At 43.0% G+C, this 16,770-nt stretch overlaps 2 protein-coding genes across 2 annotated transcripts in view; one reads left to right on the top strand and one right to left on the bottom strand.

The window, feature by feature from the left end:
- Positions 1-28: 28 nt before the first annotated feature.
- On the bottom strand, positions 29-3,078 carry hdac12 (histone deacetylase 12). The gene is made up of 8 exons (XM_035154445.2): positions 2,899-3,078; positions 2,676-2,819; positions 1,700-1,859; positions 1,420-1,616; positions 1,173-1,323; positions 862-978; positions 637-779; positions 29-523 (listed from the first exon to the last, which is right to left on the bottom strand). Exons 1-8 carry the CDS (start codon positions 2,986-2,988, stop codon positions 500-502), a joined length of 1,026 nt encoding a protein of 341 aa, XP_035010336.1. The 5' UTR covers positions 2,989-3,078; the 3' UTR covers positions 29-499.
- The window catches only part of stard13b (StAR-related lipid transfer (START) domain containing 13b), a 69,570-nt gene continuing 55,862 nt past the window's right edge, over positions 3,063-16,770 (top strand). The window contains exons 1-3 of the mRNA XM_035154413.2: positions 3,063-3,188; positions 12,806-12,888; positions 14,277-15,359. Coding sequence (XP_035010304.2) covers positions 14,400-15,359 — 960 coding nt within the window. The 5' untranslated portion in view covers positions 3,063-3,188; positions 12,806-12,888; positions 14,277-14,399. The remainder of the gene's footprint in view (positions 3,189-12,805; positions 12,889-14,276; positions 15,360-16,770) is intronic.

Genomic DNA, 16,770 nt, shown 5'->3' with positions numbered 1-16,770 from the left:
TTTACTCACATAGACGACTGTGTCATAATTCAGTGAAAACCAATAAGTTTATTATTCAACAACAGAATATTTAAAGGTTATAGAGACTGTTCCTACCACAGAGGTAATGATGCAGTGTCACGATGAGGTAAACAGCAAGTTGAACAACGTTTTAGTGACTTGAACGACCATGATCACCAACTTTCCTGAGATGAGGTCACGTTGATATATTGGATGGACGATTATATTAACTTAGCACAAGCAGCATGTTCGTTTAATTTAACTATCTTGTTCCAATAAACCATAAAAAGTTCAAAACAGTACAAAGAGTTAATTGCAAATTTTTAAAAGTCCATCGTCTCTTGTCTTTTTCACGATTCTCAGTAAAAATGTAATGCTGTTGCAGGTACAGTATTTAATTCGACTGTATACAAAGCAAGTGTTGGTTCACATCAGATCTTTCACGAGGTAAATATTAATATTGGCAAGAATCAGACTTTGAGGATCCTCCTGAAGGTTTTTACAATCCACACTCCCTCCAAACCTGAAATATAAAGAACATTATGATCATGTTCAGTTAAACCAGTCGTCACATTTTGTTTTTATTGTTTCTGTACTGAAAGATTCAGTCAGTTTAAGCCGTTGTGTTTCTTTTACCTGAGCAGCTGCTCGGTGGACGATGGAGTGTCTGAGGGCCAGTTTGTCGATGTCTCTTGAATACCCTCCTCCGATAACAGCAGCAGCAGGGATGCCTCTGCTCACCACAGTCTTCATCACATACAGATCTCTCTGATACAGCCCTGGGAGACACTCGGAGTCATTCAAAAGTAGTCCAGAGATGATTTGTGGGTAGATGTGTGTGTGTGTGTGTGTGTCGCTCACCGTGGTCAGTCAAGCGGAGCCTCCCGAGTTCATCGTCCAGATGAGGGTCGACCCCGGCGTCATAGAGGACCAGGTCTGGACGGAAAGACTCCAGGATCCGGGGAAGGTGAGCCTCCACTGTTGAGAACATCATCGGACATGGAAGCTAATGGTTTACTCACGTTAAATACAACAGTTTTTTGCTTTTACCTCTTTTGAAACCAGCAAAAAGAAAATAAATGTGTAAAATACACATTTTAAACATTTAAAAAAAAACTTTAGTAACGACTTGAGTGTAACACCATTGATTGTTATGGCCTGTGTGAACGTGCCTGTGGAGAGGTAGTCCTTGTCTTCCAATCCATCCTCCAGGCTGATGTCCAGGTCACTCTGTTGTTTACGGAGGGGGAAGTTTTTCCCACAATGCACTGAGAACGTAAACACACACGGCTCCTCTTTAAATATGAAAGCTGTGCCGTCGCCCTATTGGATGCACAAGAAGGAAGTTTCACTCCAAACAAAAAACAAACAGTGCTAAACATCTTGTTCTTATCTTAAAGAGTAAAAAGAGACGAGTACCTGATGCACGTCTAGATCCACAATCAGAACCTTCCTCCTGGGTGAAGAGTTGCCCACCAGGTATTTGGCAGCGACAGCCAGATCATTGAGGAGACAATATCCTGAACCGTAACTGGGAAAAGCATGATGTGTTCCTCCTGCTGTGCTGCAGGCCAGACCCCTCTGCAGAGCCACCTCAGCAGCGAGGAGGGTCCCACCTGGCAACAAGGAAACTAGGTCATGAGGAGGTGATATTTCCACAGAGCTGTGAATCCATCTGCGACTTGTATCTCCCTCTCACCGGTCTCATATCGACAGCGTCTCACTAAGCCCTCACTCCAGGAGAAGCCCGTCTTCCGCTGGTCCTTCTCACTTATTCTCCCGTGTATGAAGTTGGTCACGTATTCTTCTGTGTGCACACGGCTCAGCAGATCTTCAGAGGCAATTTCAGGCACCCACACCTACTGTGAGGAGGGAAATCACACTAACAGCAAGCTCCAGTACAACCATTGACCCACTAATTTATAATGTCAGTTTTTATTGATGATCAATGAATCTACAAGTAGTTCTGTCTCGATTGATTGATTAATCATTTAACCTTTACTAGAGCCTGACTGATTTATCAGCTGGTCGATAAATAAAGGCTAAAACTGGACTTTCACATAAAAATCTGTATCTGTGTTCATGTTTGCTGATATGAAAACTTTTCTTTTGCAGAATAAACAGTGTAGAAAAGACATTCATTATTTGGTTTTACTTAAAAAAACCAAATTGTTTATTGTCCATATTTATTCATAATTGGTTGGACATGTCTTCATTTTATTCCTCATTATTTATAATCATGTTTATGGTTAAACTGTAAAATATCAATGCTCAGTTAAATTATTTTGTCATTAGGGTTTGGAATTGATGCCTATTTTTTTAATACACATCATATATGTGTCAGTATCGAATTTGTTTTAGTCTTTAATATTGGAAAGTTCTAGCACAACCTCATCTTATAATATTAGTCTTTTTTTGTTCTCGATCAAATAATCCCCAAGTTGTTTCTTTTATTGATTAGTCAATTAATGTATACCCAAGATCACATGTTTAAATGTTTCGTCCAATCAACAGTCAGAAAAAGATGTTGCATTTGTGGTTCCACAGGAAAATAACATTATCATGAATAACTTGTCAAAATTAAAGTCAATTAATATTTGCTCTTGGTGACATGTAATCTGTTAATAACAAGCATCATGGTCACAGCTTGTTTACAATAGAAACGAGTGACTCACCTGTTTGTGTGTGACGACCTGGTCTTGTAGTAGAAAGTGTAACACTCGGGGGAACTTGTTCATGGGGAAGCTGTGGTTCGGGGGGAGGTCGCACACGAACCCTGCGTGGTGGATGATGGGAAGGTCCCTGGACTCGTGTCTGACCTGAGGGGGAACCAGGTGAGTGTTTGTAACTTACAGGAATAAAACCCACACACACTTTAACCAAACTACAAGTTCTTACTGTCTCTGCGTGGAAACATCTGCAGGAGGCGAAGTCTGCACCGAGCCAGCGAGCGACTCCTTTCAAGAACATCCGCTTTGATCCCGTCATTTCTCTGAGGAACCGCTGAGGTCAGGAAACGTGCATCTCCATCATAAACGTCCTGGTTTGTTTACGGATGTTGAGAGTGTGTCTCCCCCCCCTCTCCGCTGCTGCCACCTGCTGTCGTGGAGTGGATGTGACGCAGAGGCGCTCTCAGGGGTGTCCACCTCCTTCTCTCTGTTTACTGCGGGGGCCGAGAGAGCTGCAAGGTAAGACAACACATGCAATAAGAAAAAAGCACGTGCAAAATTAAGAAAGCACCTTGATCAATTTAAAGGTTCAGTGTTTAAGACTCAGGTGAAAGGATCTATTGACAGAAACTGAATATTAAATAATCCTAATGATGTTTTCACTGGTGTGTTTCATCTAAATTATACAAATTGTTGTTTTCTTCATCATAGAATGGACCCTTCATATTTAAATACTTTATATTTACACATGGAGCTGGTCCTCTCTACGGAGGCCGCCATGTTTTTTTTTTACAGTAGCCCAAACTGGACAAACTAAACATCTCTTGAGTTTTTATGACAACTGAAGGCGACCACAGGTTCTCTGCCTTTGGAAGTGGAGGGTGATGTGAGGGGTGTTTAGATGCAACATGCAACTTCACCACTAGGTGTCACTGAATTCTCCACACTGAACCTTTATCGACACGTGCCATGCAAAAAGTCACAACATGAGCAAACTCAGAAAACATCTATTACTCTGATTGAAATGTAGATGTACCACTATATCCGGCTATACTTAGTAGGCTATACTCTTGTTATTCAGTAAGCATCAAAGCATTTGTTTCTCTTTTGTCCAATTAGACACTTTACATAAAATTCACATTTTCAATGAGCAAAATGTGTGTTATCATCCGTACTACTTTCCATTCAAAGCTCTCTGATTGTGACCTGGAAGAGGTCACTACGTCGTCTGTTTTTTAATCCACGTCTTTTTCTTCTGGCGTCTCTGGTGCATCTTCTTTATCTTTATTCTTTACCCTGTGAGCTGCATCTGTCGAAGCACACAATCCAGATCCTTGTTTTGTCAGAGTCAGGACACCACAGCACACTGGTACAAACTACAATACACATTCTTCATACAGTTTACTTGATTTGAATGCAACCTCCTCTTCTGTTAACAGAATCATTTTTCCTTTCTCTTCTACGCTCTGCTGTCCAATCCAATTTTCTCTGCAGACATTTCTCTCCAAGCTCCGACCCGGTGCAAATGAGACTCTTTTCAATCTGTACTGTCAGTTTTTTTCCCCCTCGTAATCATTAAAGCTGCTTTTACAGTGAAAATGTACAACTTTTCAACCCGTGACAAAGGGTTCACCCTTTCGAGTGTATTTACAGTATATGAGAGTAGTTGTTTTCCTCTGCATTCACTGGAGTTTCTCTCTTTGTCCATCTTCACCCACTCCTCCTCTGTCCCCCTCTGCAGCTGTCACTGTCAACTCCCCTCCTGTGAAGCTGAAGTGTGCTGTGACTGTGGTAATCACAATGACACAGGATCATTTATGGCCTCTCGCTGAAATAGTGTCGCTCCCGTCAAACCCACGTGTGACAGTTCAAAGTGACAGTGGACTCTGTGGAAGGGGACCTGATGTGATTCTAATCATTTACCAAGAACTCTTGTATTCTCCTGTGTGCAGGTTTGTTTTTATAATGTCCAGAGTTTTGACACTTTGGTGTTTTAGGGGTTGAATATTTTCTCGCTGTACATTGACACCAGTTTATTCGTATCACCGCACTGAAATTGGTATTGTGTCTGGTTTTGCTTCTCCATCTGTCTGTTTTACATCGCTGGCAGGCTCCTCAAGGCACTGTCTGGTGTACAGTCGGCTCAGGGGTTCTCCTGTGTGTGTGTGTGTGTGTGTGTGTGTGTGTGTGTGTGTGTGTGTGTGAGGATAGGGATTAGTACAGCCCCCACTGGGAGGGACTAGTGTACTCTCAGGCAGATAAGAAAAAAGACAAGAGCGCTGGCCCCAGGTGCAGAGGAGGAGTCGCCTCCTACAGAGAAGAGATTAGACCTAAAATCAATTACTGACTTGAGCAGGAAGAGACGAGGGAGGAGAGGAGGCTCTCTTTTCAAATCAGAGACTCAAATGTATCCTGGCAGGCGGATTGAGTCTCTCTGTGCAGTAAACAAAGGTTATTTGGATTTATTAACATATAGATTCTGTTCTGCTTCAGCCTCTGTGTTTCTCTCAATTTTGCAAACCCCACTTCTGTTTTTTCTACGGTATCATTTATGTTGTATTAATTATGAGGATTTATTAGCAGACTCATGCATGAAATTAAATTTAAAGTTGTATAATCCTTCACAGTGAACATCATCATATCTGCACAGTTTTGGTCAAATCCCCATTATTGTTGGGATATAATTAAAGTCAATTCAACTTTTCTCTCTATAAAATGTTAAAATTATGGGAAAAAAACAAGATGACATTTTAAGTTGTTTTGCTGATGAAAGATCCAAAAAGACTCAAGTGAGAGAACAAGTAAATATTCTCCTGCGGAGGGATGATAAATCAGTTATAAATCAGAACCGATCCCAAATTACCGACTGTTGATCGACTAATCAATAAATCAATAATTGTTCCAGTGCAAACTTTCCAAATGACTTCACATGCAGACTGCATCAACATGCAGTGAGAGACACAGATGCAATGATGAAAAGTTAATGCACATTGGATTTTTACTTTGATATGTTGGCAACATCGTTTTATAGCATATTCAAATCAGTGGCAGCCTGGAACAGCAGTAACACCACGTTTAAACATCTAAACCTGCAAAGAAAGTTCTTAAAAATGATCAACAAACTGATCCGTAGTCAGAGTTATAACTTGCAAATACATTATCATAGTTTAATGTTGAATATTAGTGTTTAATGTGGAATAAAGAGCGGCCTCATTGCTGAGAGTCTCCGGCTGAGAGTCAGCTGTGAGCGAGCAGCCGGCTGCTGCAGGGCGGCTGTGCTCATTCCTACCAACGACAAAAGAAGAAGCTGACAACGGCTCAGCTCCGATCCGATGTTCCTCGTCTCTTATCAGGCAAAGTAAAAGCTGAGCCGACTGAAGACAGTTTCCCTCTCGGCCAGCACCGCGTTGTCATAAATAGCAGTTCAATTATTACTAAATATTATTTTCATGCTTTGAAAGTAGCATTGAAGTACAACCACAGGTGGACTTGGCTTGAAGAAACCGTTGGACCATACATTGTATTTCTTAGTTTCACACATGGTTAGGATCAATGTCATGCTGCACGCAATGTGTGTTCAACCAAAATGAACAACCCCATCATCGCTGAATGGCCCTGTCATCTTGGCATGTCTTTTCAAGTTCTTGGAAGAAAACGTGTTTGCTGTCCAACGACTGGCAGGGAGGGGGATGGGGGTGGTGGGTGGGGGGGTTGGGCATCAGACAGTGGATTCGAACACATCTGTCATTTACACAACATCACAATCACAACACGGAGCCCACAAACCCCCCGTCCTCTCCCCCCACCTCACAACTCAGAGCGGAAGGAATTCAGTGGTTGATTGCGAGTGCTGGCAGAGCGTGTTGCAGCAGGTGAGGACAGGGGCTGTTGTTGAAGTGAATTAATTTGTAGCTACTCTGTGTGTGTGTGTGTGTGTGTGTGTGTGTGTGTGTGTGTGTGTGTGTGTGTGTGTGTGTGTGTGTGTGTGTGTGTGTGTGTGTGTGTGTGTGTGTGTGTGTGTGTGTGTCTGCTGCCTCATCCCTGTGAGATCCGCCGGTCACATGAAAGGTTAAGAGCTGATTCACCTCTCGTCCATGCCGCTCCTCCTATAATCAAGCTGCAGAGACAAGCCTGTGGAATCATATGAGTCACCATCATTGTAGTGGTTGTTTTCATGTCCCCATCATTATCACTGGAAATGACATCTTCTTGTCTTTATTTAGGAATGAGCTGACGTGGGGATCACTAACATTTGGCCTCTTGTCGTGCGGCTGTTAAACAGCCGGCGCTGTTGTGACAAAAGTTGTTATCTGGTGTCACAGGAACAGTTGCACACAAAAGGTGTGATGAAGTCTTAAGATACTGAATAGACTGTAGATAATGTTATTGACCATTGAAGAATGTCACTCACTTGAGCGCAAGGCTTAACAGTCCCCTTATGAAACCACATTAAAATGAACTATATCCAGATTTGTATTTGCTCCAAACTCCACACACACATAAATAGTCTAAATTTCAATCCTATCTCGCAAGAAAGTAGAAAAACAAAATCCTGGATCCGCCCTTTGATTCAGATCTGCAGCAAAATGTTAATGGGTTCTTCCCTGACCCAGAATGCATCTTTCCACCATGTTCCGTGGGAATCCGTCCAGTAGTTATTTGCGTAGTCCTGCAAACAGACAAACAAACAAAACATTTGTTCTTTGAGGATTAATTTACCATTTTGAATGCAACACTCCTCAATCAGATGAAAATATGGATTAAGGGGAAGTTTATTGGAGGATATAATTTGAATGTATATCACATTATACAGAATAACATGAGGTGACTTTGCCCTTTTATCTTTAACCCAAGTTGGACTTTTCCCCTGAACATTTTTTCCTCTCTTACACAACAGAGTTGTTGCAGAATTACTGTATTTTGACCTCTGTAGTGTGACTTTTGCTTCTTTTTTATGGGCAAATATCCATGAAATTTTTTTCCAGACACTTAAAGGAGCAGTTTATAACTAACCTGAATTTACACCTGAACAACCTCGGAAACAAGGTTTGATCATGTGAGGCCCTTATCTCTGCTCACACACACCAGCCCTGTGAGGGTTTGATTCTCCGAGTGAGACAAAGTGAGACTGCAGAGGAGAGGAGTGATAACACAGAACATCTGCCCGGGGTCTGTGGAATGCTGGGAATCTGTAGGAGAGTCGAAAACGCTGCAGATATATTGAGTCAGACTGTGGTATTATTGGAATTTTTTCTAATGGTGTTTACGTTTTGTAGTGTACTCGCCTGTTTTTCTACAGCCGGGAACTGTCCACGTTACATAAGACGACTGAACGCAACAGCAGGAAAAGCACTAAAGTAGATTTTCATGCTCCGACAAACACACTGTCGTTATGATGTGAATGCATTAGGCAGTGAATATTATCAGTGTTACAGGAGCAGAATTTCTTCTACTGTCAATCTTTGGGATCTTAACAGACTCACTCTTGTCCTGCGCAGCAATAACATGTTGCACTGCTGGCAGAACCGACCTGTGAGCATACAGCCGCATGTTTGAGCAACACAGCTGCACGGCTCCATTCCCTCACCCTGACTTCAGTCTCACTGTGCCATGTGAAGACCACAGGCACTTCAGCGTGTCCGTCCTGACAGCCGCGCTGATACCGATGAGAGGGAGAAGAGGGAGAGAAGAGACAAGGGGGGTGACAGAGCAGAATGTGTGTGTCTCCTCGTGCACTGTAAAACAAATATCCTCACAGAACATCAAACATTCCGTGGTTGGATTTACAGTAACTGTCCCGAGTGAGTTGAACTTGAATTAATGACACACGTTAAATCTCCGGTGAACGTTTTACATTATTCGTATTGATGCACAGAATTCAGGTGGACGACTCCCCACAAGTGAAGCCTAATCATCGTGATCCTCCCCCTAGTGGCTTGCTGCAGTATAGGTATGTTAGCAGATGGGACACGGACCAAACAATAAAGTCAAAGTACACTTTCAATATTTTTTTTTCAAGATGTTCATTTTAGGTAGTTCATTTCACACTGATGTTGATTAATTGTATTCCATCTGAGAACCCTGTGTGCCTATGTTTTATATATATATATATATATATATTCTCTTCTGGGTTGAGAGTAAAAAATGAACCCTTCAAACATCCATGTATGGTAAAAAAATATATATATTTATTAAAAGTGAGAATTTAGTAATTATTAGTGATTCCACTTTTGCAGTGTAGCAGATGCCTGTGTGTTCGGGGCTTCAATATCTTGCACAAGCTCGTGTCAGTTTGTCATTTGGTAAACTGTGATATTTTATACCAAGTTTTTAACAATAGCACACCAGAAGATAATCAAAAATATATCAAATTTATTTAATTAATTCACATTGTGATAATTTTTTGCCTGGTTTGAGAAAATAATGATCATTTATTGGAAAAAAAGTATTTTTTGTAGCCTCAGGTGATGTAATTCTTTAGTGAGTGGTTCATGAACTCTGTCACTGTCGGCCTCTATGCGCTCTTCATGCTGAACGGACTGAGAAATGATCATTCTTATCGCACTGAGGAATCAGACAAAAACAAACAGTAATATCCTCTTACAGTCGCCGTTGCTTCTTTCTGGAGGGGTTGGCACTGAGCGTCTCCGCCTGCTGAGCGGATCTTCTCCTGGGCCTCGGTATTCTTTCCGTCTCTGGTAGTTTTCCTTGGCAGCACGTCCGCGTCCCCCAGGTCCTGTCTCGACATAGTTGTCATAGCGGTGAGTGGCAGCAGGAAGCCTCGTGTTGTCTCCGTTTAATTCAACACAGCTCGACGTTTATGACTGTAGGTATAAAAGTTCAAAAACTGGAATTTGAATCTCCTTATAATTGTAATTATATTTCAGGCAACAAAAAGTACGATAAGAAAAAACAAAGTGATCACGTAGTCCACACAAATCTGGAGACTGTGAAACATGAAATGAAACAAGCAAATGACTTGTTTGTGCATGTGGCATCGATTTTATCTATCCTTAAAAAGGTTCCTTTCTATTTCTGAACTAATTCCACCAATCAACGCCATGAGAATCACAGAACTGTGGTTTTGATGTTGCACTTATGACGGATATATCTCAATAGGAATCTTTTATATGGCCAGGAAGTGTCGGCATTCGTGGCCCCCAGAGGATGAACCTCCGACCTTTCTGTGTCTGCACCACAAGGTTCAAATTTGTAGTTTTGAGCAAAATATCTCAACTATTATGGTCTGTAGTTAAATTCAGTCCAATCATTCAATCAGGATGAACTGTATTAATATTAGTGATCGCCTAACTTTTCGTCTTCTCCAGTCACCAGGTCCAAAGTTTACTTCATCTTGCTTTGACACTCCCATGAAGTTTGGATTAGGCAAATGTTGACGTGCTAAGCTAAGATGGTAAATGCGGTAATTACACCTTCTGAACATCAGCACATTAACATGCCGACAGTAGCATTGAGCTCAAAGCACTACTGTAATTGTACAGAATAGTATCGCTGTAGATAAGTGATATTGAAATCAAATCAACTTACAGCCACATTGAAACTGCAAATGATGCTCAATAGGAACAATAATGATAAAAGTCTATCAAACTTTACTGAAGCTCAGAGACGATGCTACCAGACTTGGCCAGTGTGAAGTGAAAACCTTGCTCTCCTTTATTTCCTCCTGCTCCAGGTGCTCATTCAAACTTTCTCCCCCCCCACAGAAGCAAAGTCTGTATTTTTCTTGCAGTGACACAAACAAGGCTGTTTCTGCCTCTTTTCTCTGCATCGGGGGGCAAACGGGTTCTGCCAGGTTACAGCTGGTGAGAACATCCAGCTGTGTTCGAGCCAGACTGTTCTCACTCCCAAACGGCCTTGGACTGTTCACCTCCACAGCTCAGATGCAGCGGGCGCAGAAAAGGCTGCTATTCAGTGGGTGGAGACAATTATTCAAGCTGCTGCTTTCCCGATAGCTCCTGTCCTCCTGTCCTCTTGTCAACTGTTTCTCTTTCCAACCTTTCCCCCAATTGTTTTCTCTCAGTTGCCTGGACCTGCACACCTTTTGTTTGGGTACAAACACCACAACACATTTTCTGCTGCTTGCTCCAGAGTCGTGTTTGGTTTGTATCAGTGTGAGCACAAACTACACACGAAAAAATGATTACATCCACCGAGAAGCTTATTTTTTCATCTGTGGTTGTTTGTTTGTTTACTGGACTGACTTCCATTATTTTTGTGGACCCAAGGTAGAACCCATCATTTGGTGGATCCAGGAATTTCACTTTCTCTAACATTGCCAGATAGGACGTTTTTTAACCTTTTCATTGATTTCATTGAATTATTGATGGTAAAAAAGAAAAAGCAGCCTTGCTTACGAGAGTGATATTTGTGAGTGTGTGCAATTTGGTGCAGCTCCAAATAAAAATGTGGATCTGGAGTTTTAAGATATTTAATCTTCCCGGTTTAAACTTTTTAATAAATGAACAGATTTAGAAGAGTTGGGTCTTCTGGGACGTTTTGGACTTGAGTTGTTCTACTTTAGATTCAGTAACATTTCCATGCAAACATTGATATAATAGCAGGAATGTAAACACAGATATGCAGCAAGGACATCAGGAATGTCACTCACTCCGACCAAAGATTGAGAAACATTAAGTTTGCATTCATGCCTTATCTCCCTGCTCAAACACGGGGCTTTATACCTGTTACACGGCTGCTGTGCATACATCAGAATTCATATCTGCCTTCAATGTCTCGCATCTGAAGTTTTGTCAGAAAAATAATTCCTGCATACTGCATTCCTTTTATTACGCAGAAGGCTTCAGTGACGGGGATCTCCGCTTCATCCATCATCTTTTGTTTTAATAAGCTCAAGGCAGAAGCTACAGCTCATTTGTAAAGATGAAGAAGGAAGTTAGGACGTTCGTTGCTGAGGGAAAATGACAACCACTGGCAGATTTCAAAGTGCTTTTTTATGAATGAGTCAGTCAGCACTCGTTTTCTCGCCCCTGGCCAGAGGTCACTCTGAGTCCAAGGGTTGATTTGTGACCGTGGCTCCACCACCTCGCCCCTGCTGACGAGACTCAAAGAACAAGCGGAATTAACAAAAGAGGGGAATGAATCCCGCCGCGGCATAAAGGCAGGGACAATGTCCAGAGTGCGAACTGTGAGATTCTTTCCGCAGCGCTTCTGTCTTATCAGGGAGCCCAGGAGCCGCGTAAACAGCAAGTCCTCAAGCCAATGAGCAAGCAGATGCTCAGACATGCCCCCTTCGTGTTTACTCTCCATGCTCATCCCTCACTTTCACTCGTTTTCACACACAATCTCTTTATGTTGTGTGCTCGGCTCTTCCTATACACTTTAACATTTTTGCTTTTTTGCATGAATACTAGTTATGTCCCTTTGACTATTTCCAGATTTTTTTGTTTGCCGTCACATAAATTTAGACATCCTCTTAGTTCAGGATTTATAAAGTCATAAGCCACACATACAGATTTCTTACTTCCCAAGTTGTGGCAAATAAAAAGCAAAGGAAACGTGTTTTGGGTTTTCAGCTCAGCGTCATACTCCTCTCCAAAACAGATCATCTCAATCTATGTGTAATATGCCTCAGTAAATCACCTCACATCTCTCCCCTCCGACTTGAAAGCATTCCTGGGCCCTGTGCTTTAAAGCGTCGGGTCACGGCCGGCGGTTCATCTTGCTCCCGCTCGACTCGGCCCCGGTGAAGTCAGCCATTCTTCACATAGCCTGTTTGTGAGAAACCCATTTCACCTTGTTCTTTTACAGTGCCAGCCACTGATACAAGCCCCTCCGCCTCACACACACACACACACACACACACACACACACACACACACACACACACACACACACACACACACACACTCCCCCTCTCATTTCTCCGCCCCTCTCCATCTCCCAACAAGTACACATTCTGCTCGCTCTTACGCATATTCTGAATGGTTTAGTCACTGGTAGCTGAACACTCCTACAGGCCCCAGGGAAACACACAAGAGCAGGGGGGTGGGTGGGGGGGCGAGCTGTGATGACAAGCTTGCCTTTTAGCAGAATAGGCCTATGGGGACATAAGTGTGGCTCAGTGAGGGGGTGTCTAACCCTCTCTGCTCTTCCAGGAACCACCGGCCTCTCTGTCACTGTGGTGCCATGGTCTCAGTGACACTGTTGGGACAACACAGGCGACTCCTCCATTCGGCAGGTGAGATTTTTCATTTTCTCTTCCCCTCAAAAAACGTTCAATTTCTCTGGACTCGAGTTGAGAGCGTTACAACACCGGTTGTCCCTACGTGAGACGACTCGCTCAGGACATTTCTGTTAAAATTCTCCAGAACAGGAGGCTCACCCCCACCCACACTCCTTCTGAGTAAGTTGTCGTCCTGCCCTGCCAGTCAACTCCCTCAGTTCATTTTCACTGTGACTTCTTCCCTCCATTCAAATCTGCTCTGCATTCTTCTGGGAATAATGAGACCTTCCTTGCATAGCCTTTTTTTAAAAAGAGGGGTTTCTTGGAAGGAGCCCTAATCTCCTGTTCACTCAGTTCACACTCACCGTGTCAGGGTAGGTTTTACCGGCTCTAAACAGCATTAATTTACTCATTATGTAATGTTTCTGTATGGACTTGCAAATACACGCATACTGTATGCATGCTTTGTCCTGTCATTGTGCCAGACTTGTCTTCAGAGTTACATGTTGTCCTTGTCTCAGCTGCTTTATCTGCTCGTGTGCTGAAAGTTTGTGTTTGCGTATAGTTGTGGGGGTTTTTTTTCCTGGGTGTCGGTATGTGTCAAGAGTCTCAAGGCCACGGTGAAGGAGTTGCCAAGTGCAGCTTTCTCACAGCAGAGAGCCATGTGTGCAAAGTTACAAACAATATCAAAAGCATTTTTATCAAGTATTCTGAAACGTTAGATTATTTTCAAGTGATCCAATCTGCAGAGATTGAATCTGCACCTTTGAGAGTTTTGCTTTTCAAATCGTGAAGGGGAAAACATGTTAATCGTCTCCTGTAGGTCAATCCTTATTTTGTAAGTTTCCTGGTTCAGCGGCACTGTTGTCCCATCTGAAAACGTCTCCTGAGGAAAGCCGGTGATAATCTCTCGACGCCGCATTGCAATTGTTTGTTTATCCTTTTGTACTTCGGATGTCTCAGACCCGTCCAAGGTTTGTTTCGGGGGGGGGGCGTAATGAAGGGGTGAGTGGGACGTTAACCACCGTCAAGCGGGGACATCTCGTGTCCTGATGAAAGGTGTAGCGTGTTGTAAATCACCTACTGGGGAAGAGCGCTCAGATTCCTCCGTGCAGTGATGTCACCACGATCATGTGTGAAACAGATCCAGACTTGAACAGCCCGGCCTGATCCAGATGTTGATTCTCGCAGCAAACTCTCGGCTGGATGGCAAACAGAGCTGCTCCGAGCCGGATCTAGAAGCTTTACGTTAAAACCGTGGTAACATACTCACACATATGGGAACAACCGGAGGAGTATGTATGATCTTTGTTGCTCTGCTTTTACTGTTGGTCTGTGGGAATAATCTTCACCTCTGTTTCATTTCATTTCATTCACATATTTCCCTCTCTTGTTTGTTTCAGGTCATCTGCCGCGTGGTTTGACTGAGCATCTTGGATTTAAAAAAAATGGCCGTCCAGTACACCAAGCACAAATACCTGTGGATTTATGTTTTGAATTATGAGAAACTGTAGAATCAAACAAAAATGGAAATCCCACCTGTGGTGAATTCAGAGGGACGTCAGTTTCGGACAGTTTTAGGATCGCACGCTTTTTCAACGCAGGAGTCGTGCTCAGAAAACGGCTCACCGGACCACGGAGGGGATGATCGTCCCCCTGAAGCACAAACCCGCTCGCTGTTGGTGTCGGATCAAGACGGAACCAAGCTGAAGAAGAGTTTCGCCTTTGTCAGCCGTAACAACGTTGAACTTCCCGAGACTTTGAGCTCCCAGGAGCCTCAGCAAGTGATTCCTGCAGGCGCACTTCTGGACCACAGTCCGCTGGCCTCAGGTCAGGTTCATGAAGCAGGTACTGTGTTCACCTCACCTAGCTCAAATGAAGACTGCTGCTATGACTCTCCACTTCCTGTACCTGTCGCAGAACGCCAGTCGGACCAGGCGGTTCATCATCAGACTGGTCAGACACTGGACTCGAACTGTGAATGTGGAAAAACAGAAATCAGGAATTTAGAGCCAATCTCAAATGGCCACGTGAGTCGACCTCCAGGGGACACGTGCTCCATCCTCAGCCCAGACTCCACTGCTCCCCTTGTTGTCCCCGCACCCGTCTACGATTCAGGCCGGAGATTCCTGGATCTCCCGCGCATTGTGAAGCACAAACTGAGCTCCATCACCTTTTCCGACAACGCTTGCGCCTCTGCCACCGAAAACCACGCTTTCGCCAACGAGAGCTCTGATGATGGAGCGTCTTCACCAGAGGAGGATGAGGAGGATGAGGAGGACGGTCATGACGACGGTGACGACGACGCCGACGACGACGATGACGTGTTCCCAGAGTTGCCTCAGAGTAGAGAGCTCCATGTCAGTTACAGACACAGGAGAAGTGGCAAAGCCAAACAGAAGAGGAGAGGAGCCGTGAGTGCCCGAGCAGAAGCCGATCACAGAAGCAACGGACATGAAGCAGAGGAGGAAACCAGCAGTAAGGAGGTATGTTGCTATTCATCTAAAACCACCACAACAATAAAGAAGCTTGTATAATCACTTGTTTCCTGAAAAGAAAGTAAACAAGATATTTGAAGGCCCGAGGGAGGTATACAAAAAACTAAAGATTTATATCATTAGAAATATATGAGACCAACATTTTAAAAACATATATCATAAAACCTTAATAAATCACATGTGAAATACTACACATGCATTTGTGATACATGCATTTTGTTCCTATAAACACGTGGGATTAATCTTTTCACATCTGGTGTAATGTGAAATATCTCACGAGCATTTGTTTCCATCACGTCAGAGAACCACTTGCGTACATACACACAAGTTTACCACATGTGCAAAAAATATGTCGTATTTGAAGTAAAAATATATTTTTTTTAACTGAGAAAATCGTTTTAGAATGTAAAATTGAAGAGGGGGAAGAATTCGTGGTGCAAAGACATTAAAGGAATAAATTAACAATACATTTAAATGAATACAATAAATCAGTCAAAGGCTTGACACATGTCATATCACTTTAATATATCATGTAACATAAATCCAATAAATCACATGAGTTTGTGCTACATGAAAAATCCCATTTCCAACTTCTATCCAATTTATGTACTTGCACATATGTAAATTTACCACATTAATTCACCAAAAATGTGTTTATCGGATTTCAAGTCAAAATATATGGACTTGGGCTTGTTCGAATAAGAAAATAAAATGTTTTATTTCGTAAAATTAAAGAAGGGAAGGAATCAAAAACAAGTGAAGTCAGTCAATCAAAGGCACTTGAATGCATTGTATATAAATACAGATTTCTTTGCTCATTGATTTGAAGTATAAGTTACAATAGAAGAACAAGACAGAATCTCAAGGGTGCATATCTTTCCGCTTCCTGCAGCTGACACCATCCCACAGTGAGATAACACATAGCTGGTAGAAGTGTGTAGGAGTCACATTTGTTCTGGTGAAGCACAGATCCAGCAGGAATGCACACAGCCTTCTTCTTTCTCCTCACTCCCTCGGCAGGCAGCGGTGTTTTGACAGAGCCCATTGCCCGGCTGCATCGGCTTTACGTTACCGAGCGTCTCCCTCCTCCTCAACAAGTCGAGGCACATTTAAGTCTCCTTTTCACACAACCTCTCCTCTGACCTTGGTTGTAACCATCCTCTAACCTCTCTCCTCTGCTTTTTTTTACTGCCCATTTACTGAGTTTCACGTTTATACATATGTTCGAATCCATTCAGACTTGTTTTCCGTTACAGCTACAGGGAAGATATCCCATTGCACATGCTTGTCTAAACAGTGGTGTCAACAGGGTAGAGCAAAGTGTCGGGGGAGATTAGCCTCTGTGTCTGTCGGGTACGATGTCGAGGTGATGCCGGCTCTACGTGCAGGAGGACACTCT

Source organism: Hippoglossus stenolepis, chromosome 4, assembly GCF_022539355.2.
Source record: "Hippoglossus stenolepis isolate QCI-W04-F060 chromosome 4, HSTE1.2, whole genome shotgun sequence".
NCBI classification, from domain to species: domain Eukaryota; kingdom Metazoa; phylum Chordata; class Actinopteri; order Pleuronectiformes; family Pleuronectidae; genus Hippoglossus; species Hippoglossus stenolepis.
The sequence above is the reverse complement of the archived record's forward strand: the minus strand, read 5'-3'. Positions and strand labels throughout refer to the sequence as shown.

Bases quoted from the DNA above. Each gene is read 5' to 3' on its own strand.
- hdac12 (XM_035154445.2), bottom strand. From the start codon at position 2,988: ATGACGGGATCAAAGCGGATGTTCTTGAAAGGAGTCGCTCGCTGGCTC. The intron at 1,324-1,419 runs GTACTCGTCTCT...TGCATCCAATAG, and splicing joins TGGATCTAGACGTGCATCAG to GGCGACGGCACAGCTTTCAT. The intron at 524-636 runs GTAAAAGAAACA...TTTATATTTCAG, and splicing joins TCCACCGAGCAGCTGCTCAG to GTTTGGAGGGAGTGTGGATT.